The sequence below is a fragment of the Cyprinodon tularosa genome, unplaced genomic scaffold (genome assembly GCF_016077235.1).
Source record: "Cyprinodon tularosa strain WSP-4 unplaced genomic scaffold, ASM1607723v1 ctg16, whole genome shotgun sequence".
Lineage (NCBI taxonomy): Eukaryota > Metazoa > Chordata > Actinopteri > Cyprinodontiformes > Cyprinodontidae > Cyprinodon > Cyprinodon tularosa.
The window spans coordinates 1,782,233-1,789,907 of record NW_024038437.1 but is presented as its reverse complement, the minus strand read 5'-3'; the positions used below and the strand labels follow the sequence as shown (position 1 = coordinate 1,789,907).

Genomic DNA, 7,675 nt, shown 5'->3' with positions numbered 1-7,675 from the left:
CAGTATTTTACAAATATAAAAAACTGAACTGTAAAACAATATAGTAACAATTAGCAGAGCTTCTTTGTGTGCTACAGGAAGTAGAATACTCACCTCTAATTACAGCCAAAAACTGGATTATAACTTAAGTTTATATTCAGAGTTAAAGCTTTGTTTTTAAAAAGTTCAATTCTAAACAGGTGCTCATTTCATTTGAGCACCTGTTAGCAACCTCACGTACTCTCACATGCTACCAAGGAATCTCTATAATACATAATACAGGTTATTTTATTCAAAACTGTTCAAAAGCTTTTGGAATCATGTATTTGTTTTTTAAAGGACCTCATCTGATCTAGATCTCACATCTGACTGGCCTTCAGTTAAAAGCCCTCATTGGTCTCTGTTGATTGCAAAAAATAGAGGACTTAAGAGAGATCAGATTCTTCTGTAGGCCTTTATGAATTTAAATGACCCAGGGTGCTACTCATTCCACTGATTTTATTTAGTATATTTTTGCATATTGCAGATGTACATTTTTATGTATGTTGCATTAACTATCACTGAGCTGAGAGGGATTTTACAGTTTTCACTCTTCATCTCAGACCAGTGCCTTTACCAGAAGTTAAAGGTCGCTTTATGTACATGATTGCTCTGTCTGTAAATAGACTTTCTTCCCATTTTGTTTCACAGCTCATTTTTTCCTTACAAAAACATGAAAAGCTGTGATAATCATGAAGTATTTTGTGCTTTAAAACAATTATCAGCCTTTAGACTCATTATTGTAGAAACCGTTTAGAATTATTCTTGATTGTGCTTAACAAGCAGCTGCAAATTTTTCAAGAAGACTACACAAGAGCCTTTTGGGCAATCAGTATTTTTCTCCCAATTTATTGATGAACGGGTAGTTAATGGTGTTATTAGTAGACCAATCCAACTCTCGGGCCGCACAAATTTATTCTAGAATTCTCTTGAGGGCTTTTTTCAAACTGCATCTTTGGTTGACTGTTTTTCGCTTGCCTGGCTTTTATCCCTTTATTACTCTACTGTTCCTGTAAGACCCACTGTTGCAGAATTACAACATTTTTTTTTTGTCCTCCCAAAATAAACCTTTTTTTTTTTTTTTTTTTTTTTTGGTTCAACTGCATTAACATACTCATTGAGTCATGTTGTTTCATCTCACAATGCTATTGGGTCCTACATTTGTATACAAGGCCTACCCTCAGGTGAAGAAGTCACACAACCTCCAGATTTTTGCTTGAGCATCATCACCTCGATTTACTGGACTGGATTTATCTAATTGAAGTAAGTAAAAAGCTTTGCATATTTTTTTCTGTGTTTATTACAGTGTCTACAACATGTAAATATGTAGTTATTGTGGAAAATGTGCCCTACACTTTATCTAGAGCTTGTTTTGTAATTGTTGCAATATTACAACATTGGGTGAATGTGGTAGTCAAAACAACCCTGTTTTTGAGAGGAATGTCTTGAGAGGAAGTTTTCCCAATATAACTTTGAACCACACATAATTTACACAGTCTAGCCCTTTGCCTTATATTGAATTATATGTATTATTGTGTTAGAAGCTAATATACTAAGATATATTGCCATATCTAATCATTTTAATTAACTTATAAGGATTTCTAACCACCTTCAACACTTAGTATTTTTCCCTTATCACAGAAGGTACGGCTTTCTAACATGTCTACAACACAACAGCCATGTTGTGCATGTCTGCCCTTTGTCTTGGCTATTGATAAGGTAATGTTCCAATCAATTCATAGTCAAAGCAGGTGTGGGGATGCTTGGAGGGGCCTTTGCATTACATTGCTCTGGAACAGGGGTTGATGTTCAGGAATGTAAGGTGTGGCTGTAAGTTGGAGGCTACTTGTATTCCTATTTTGATGATAATCAGAGTTTAGAATTGGTCGGCCACACAGTATTGTGTGACACAGTATTGTGTGACCAGTGAAATGTGTGAATGGGTTACTTCAGGGCAATGTGTAAACACTTCAAATCTCTCAACCACCCAGTCTTTTCCTGCAGGTTATCTAGAATCTAAGTATGTGTACTATTTATATATACATTTGTTTAAATTTTATCTTTTCCATTTCAGAATGCCAGCAGCAAGGAAAGATCCTCGGTACAGTGTGCAGGATATCATTGCAATCATCCAAGATGGAGAGAGTGATGTGGACGTACCCCTTGATGACACTGATGCAAGTGATGAGGAGTCAGACAATGATCCCTGTGTGGACAAAGAAAACCAAGAGCCGTCTGACTGCCCAGCCAATGTGGACATTGAGCCCCAAGAAAATGAACGCATCATGCCCCGTGACAGATATCGCTGGCAAAAAAAGGATTTTATCAGTCCCAATACGGATTTTTCTGGTCCACCTGTCACAGACGATGTAACCTTCCTCCACACACCACTCCAATACTTCCAAAAGTTTGTGTCAGAGGACACGATTCAAGCTCTGGCTACAAGTACAAATGAGTACAGCATTCAAAATAATGGAAGATCTGTTAACACTAATACAAAGGAAATACAGAAAATGTTGGGCATGTACCTGAGGATGGGCTTGGTACAAATGTCTGGAAGCCGTATGTACTGGGAGACAGATACACGGCACCCCCCTATTGCTGATGTGATGCCACGCAACAGATTCCAATCTCTGTTGACAAAATTACATTTTGTCAACAATTTGACAGTGTCAGAGATTGAAAAGAGGGACAAACTCTGGAAACTCAGACCATGGCTTGAATCATTCAGGGAGAAATGCCTGCAGGTGGTACCAGAAGAGCACAATTCTGTGGATGAAATGATGATTCCTTTCAAGGGGAAGTTCAGCAGCATCAAGCAGTATATGCGAGGCAAGCCACATCCATGGGGGTTCAAAGTATGGGTGAGAGCTGGAATCTCTGGCATGATGCTTGACTTCGATGTATACCAGGGCAGCAAGAATGGAATACGCGTCAAATCTGAACTTGGATTGTCAGGTGATGTTGTATTGAAGCTTGCCTCCACACTTCCTAAGGGTCAGAACTACAAGATCTATGCAGACAACTACTTCACCTCTGTTCCACTGGTAGTGAAGCTCCTTGAGCATGGAATTCATTATGTGGGTACAGCCAGGCAGGTGCGGCTCCCTAACTGCAACCTTGAAGATGAGAAGAGCTTGAAGAAGAAGGGTAGAGGAAGCTTTGACCACAGAGTGGAGGGGACACACAACATCTGCGCTGTGAAATGGTATGACAACAGGGCAGTCACACTTGTGTCATCCTTCACTGGACCAGAACCTGTGCAGGAGATTCAGCGCTGGGACAAAGCCACCAAAACCTACATTGACGTTGAAAGACCTTACATTGTGGCTACCTACAACAAATACATGGGAGGTGTGGATTTGTTGGACTCATTTACAGCAAAATACAAGATCACCCTGAAATCCCGCCGATGGTACATGTACATCTTCTGGCACACCATCACCCTCGCCGTGGTCAACGCCTGGCTCCTCTACAAACGGCACTGTCAGGCTCTCGCGATGCCAAAGAAGGAGATGCTAAACATGAGAAAGTTCCAGGCACAGCTAGCATCCTCTCTCATCCTGGTAAGAATCTATTTCTGCTATTTACCATGTTTTGCGATATCTGCATGCATTTTTGACACGTGCATGAATTGATTATTAATATTAATATTGATTCTTCTCTTTTCAAATCAGATGGACACAACACTCACAACTCCAAAAAGAGGACGTCCATCATCAGGCAGTGGGAACCCAGACGCAGCAGGGAGTCCCTTGACTGCTAGGAAGAGACCATCCTCAGATGATGGGAGTCCAAATTGTCCGTCCAAGAAATCATGTGCACACCCCCCACTCGATGTGCGCAAGGACCTCACTGGACATTTCCCCATGAAGGTCAAGAGAGGACGCTGCAGACATTGCAGTAAAGGGTATACGAATACCCATTGCAGCAAGTGCGATGTTCGCCTCTGTTTTTCAGAGGAAAGGAACTGTTTTTGGGACTATCATTGTAAATAAAAAGTTCTCTTTGCTGGAATAAATAAAAACAAACTGTTCATAACAACATGACTGAGAGTATTTTTCATGTTATACTGTTCTGGGATAAAAGCAAAACCCTGCAAATTAATCCGTAGTCCTATATTGCTGTTCAGACAATGAGTACACATACAGGAAATTCTGCTCCCCATTTGGCCCAATGTTGCAATATTACAACATTTCTGTAAAAACTTACTAAAACATAAAATTTTTGAAAACACTTCATTTTCAGCCTCAAAGGCCTCCTACAACAATATCTGAGTGGTTTAAAAAAAATTTTTTAGTGTCTTTCTATATTTGGGTTTTAGCAGACATAAAGGCATGGACTACATTAGATGGAGTTTGGGTGCTACAACACTGACATCTGCTGGTAGGATCAAGCTTTACAGATGCAGCTGCATGAGAGCAATTTACTGATAAAAAATGTTTTCAATGCTGGACTGTTTTATGCTCGTGGCTGTATAGGCATAAGTTGTTTTGTTTTTTTTTATTTAGTGCTTTGATCATTTTCATAGTATATCCTGGCTGGTGCATTTTCCACTGTTGCCTTGCAGCAAGAGCTGTGGGTTCAAATTCAGACTTCATTCTCGGAGTTTCAATGTTCTTTTTATGCTTGAGTGGTTCTCTCTGAATTTTCTCACTTCCCCTCAAAGTAAAAACCAAAACAAACAAAAAACACTACTTTTATTTAGATAATCATAATTGTCCCTAAGGATGCAGTATTTACAATTTTTTTTTTATGTCGTCTATCCATTAGTTTGCCCCGCTGTGAGGGACTCACAACAGTCCAGAATGAACCCTGCCTCTTACCCAATATATTCTCCTCAACCAATGCAGGTACAAGTTTACCACTCCAACTCTCTCCTGCACCCCTAAAAAAAAAAAAAAAATAAATACTTGTATACATGGATGGTTTAGTAGTTCCTAGAAACTTCATGGTTTTTACTGTAAAAAACCTAGGTGTAATATCAACTTCAAAGAAGGCATAGATATAAAAAAATTATTATTCTTTTTTTTTTTATTATAAAAGTCCTCACACAAAGTAATGCATCATTTGTTAATCAATATAAACAGGTCTTTTGCATCTGTATTTACACTTGAGATGAAGAGTTGGAGTAACCCTACCTGTCTCTTTGGTTCTCAGTTTATAAACAGGTGGTATCAAATAGGCTACAAATCTAATCCAGAGTTAAGGATGACCAAAAATGGAAGAAGCCAACGATCCACTATGGCAGTGGAAGAAGATAAAAAGCCTTGAATTCTACAATTCTTGCCAATAGAGCTTACAATGTTAACAACAGCATGTGGAGATTATTAGCACATATTTAATGTCATCAGAATCCATTCATAGCTTATCAAACCTCGTCGGTGGAGGTAAAAAGAAAAGCAATGCTGCTGTTGCTAGAAAATAAGGAATTATTAATACATATTTCAAAAAGGACATTACAGTAAACATCACGTATGCCGAGAAAATAAATTGAAAAGAAAAATATTTTTGTTGTTGTATTTGATGTACAGTTAACAGCAGCAACGTCAGAAGCTCCATAACCTCCAGAGCGTCAGCAGCTCCTGACTGTGATCTGACAGGGTATTACATTTGTGTCCTTAACACAGCATGATACATTATGAAGAATAAGTGCACATTAATGTGTCTAGATATAAACCAGCAGGCACAAACAGATAGCAAGTATTTTCAAAATAAAATATAAAAATACTGTTAAATGAAGTAAGGTCATGCTATAACCTATCATTTTCAGCCTTCGAATAATTAATTGCACAGCACTGAAGTACAGTTAAGAATATTTCAGAAGACTGACTCATTTACAAATATGACATGCTGCTGAAATCGCGATTTTTGTCTCTAAAGCTCTTTTTGGTACAGCTGTAGTGCAAGGTTTTTCTTTCAAGAAAACATTGAAACATCCATCTTTTGTCTACTTCTTCATCAGGGTCTAAGTGTCTATCTGCTCAGGTACACGAGGAAGCTGGAGTACCCAGAGAGAACCCAAATCCTCCATGCAGAGATATCCAGTAATTAAACCCAGGATCTTCTTGATGGAAAGAAACAGTAATACAAACTGCACCACCATGCAGTGCAACATAGAAACATGTAAACAGACAGGAAAACCCAAAAATAAATAAGCATATACACAACGCTATACTACTGAAGGATTCACTCAGCATGAGTTGAATTTGTCACCCTTTGCAGGTAGACCTTAGCTTAATTTCTTTTGGGGAATCCACCACGAGGTTTAGAAGTGAGATTTGGGGATTTTGTGACCATTCTTCCTGAAGTGCATTTGACCCTATGCTAAATAAACTATTGTTGGAAGCATCTGACTTCCTTTTCTACCTTTCAGAGCTATTTGGACTACAGACATATCACTAACGCATTATTGCTGTGGCTTAAGAGTCCTTTTCAATTTGCAGGATCCAGATGGACCCTTGATGTATATTATGCCGAAATTAAAAGAAGAAACGATAAGAAAGCTTTGAATATATTTTGTTAAAGTGCTTTAGAAAAATGCAAAGGTGCAAAAAAAGTAGTAGATTACACCAGGAAAAAAGGTTAGAAGTTACAAGGATCCCTTTTAACTTGCTTTTCAGATACTCTGCACTGGAATAACATAAAGAAATTGACCAGTTGTAATAAATAGAATTCAATTCATTATTAAACTCTTGGTATAATTTTCCTTATATAACACTAGTAGGGAGCGTAGTTGTTTCAGAGTGAAGCAGCGACAACTGCTTCACAACTGCTGAAAAGCAGATGTAGGGAAACATCATTGAAAAAACAGTCGCGGTGGACCAGATGCACAGATGATGTGATTAAGGACATGTTCTCCAGCACGTAGCGCTCACAGGTTACACACTCTCAGATCTCTATCTGATGCAAAACACACATTATATATATATATTCATAACATATATGTGTGGGTGTGTGTGAGATGAGTTGCTGAGCATGTTATGGAAACTACCCTACACATGCTGAAGTCATCATGTTTGCATTTGGACAGGCTGTATGGTAAAGCTAGGCTTTTATTCCAAAACATTATTGCCTATAATTTCTAATGCAGATAATTCAATTTGATATGGCACATGTGCAAATGTGATTTTCTGTTGTGTTAATCTTGATCTTATGGCATTAATGGAAATGAACCTGATCTTTTATACTGGATTGAAGCAATCTGGTTCCTGGGAATGATCTAAGTGTGGCGGAGGCAGCATAGCGGTTAGAAAAGTTTTAATAGACAAATCAACAGCTATCATCAAGTCTTGGGTCTCTAGCATGGTGTGGCAAACTGTATAAACCAGAGTTGATTAAACTGATCAGTACATAAAGAAGAGGAAACAGGTGTCTGCAGTGACATAGATGGATCCAATAAGGTAATAGCATTGAGCTAAAGCATATTTGAACTAAATAGATAACAGAACATAAAGTGTGTAAAGTTATAACACCAATAACTCAAAGTAAAATGAAACCAAAAATACACCAGAGGGCTAATTGTAAAGAGCAACTCTAGCATAAAAAAAACTAAAAAAATATAAGCCTGAAAAAATGAAGCATATATGGCAAAAAAAGATGAATAACTTCATCTGAGAACTTAAATCCAATACGGAAATGTTTAAGCAAAATCATG

General features: G+C 38.0%; 1 protein-coding gene across 1 annotated transcript; it reads left to right on the top strand.

Annotated features, from left to right (window-relative positions):
- Nucleotides 1-2,540: 2,540 nt before the first annotated feature.
- Nucleotides 2,541-4,019, top strand: LOC119780366 (piggyBac transposable element-derived protein 3-like). Its single transcript, XM_038280388.1, has 2 exons — nucleotides 2,541-3,584; nucleotides 3,696-4,019. The coding sequence occupies exons 1-2, from the start codon at nucleotides 2,541-2,543 to the stop codon at nucleotides 4,014-4,016; spliced, it is 1,365 nt and encodes a 454-aa protein (XP_038136316.1). The 3' UTR covers nucleotides 4,017-4,019.
- Nucleotides 4,020-7,675: the final 3,656 nt, after the last annotated feature.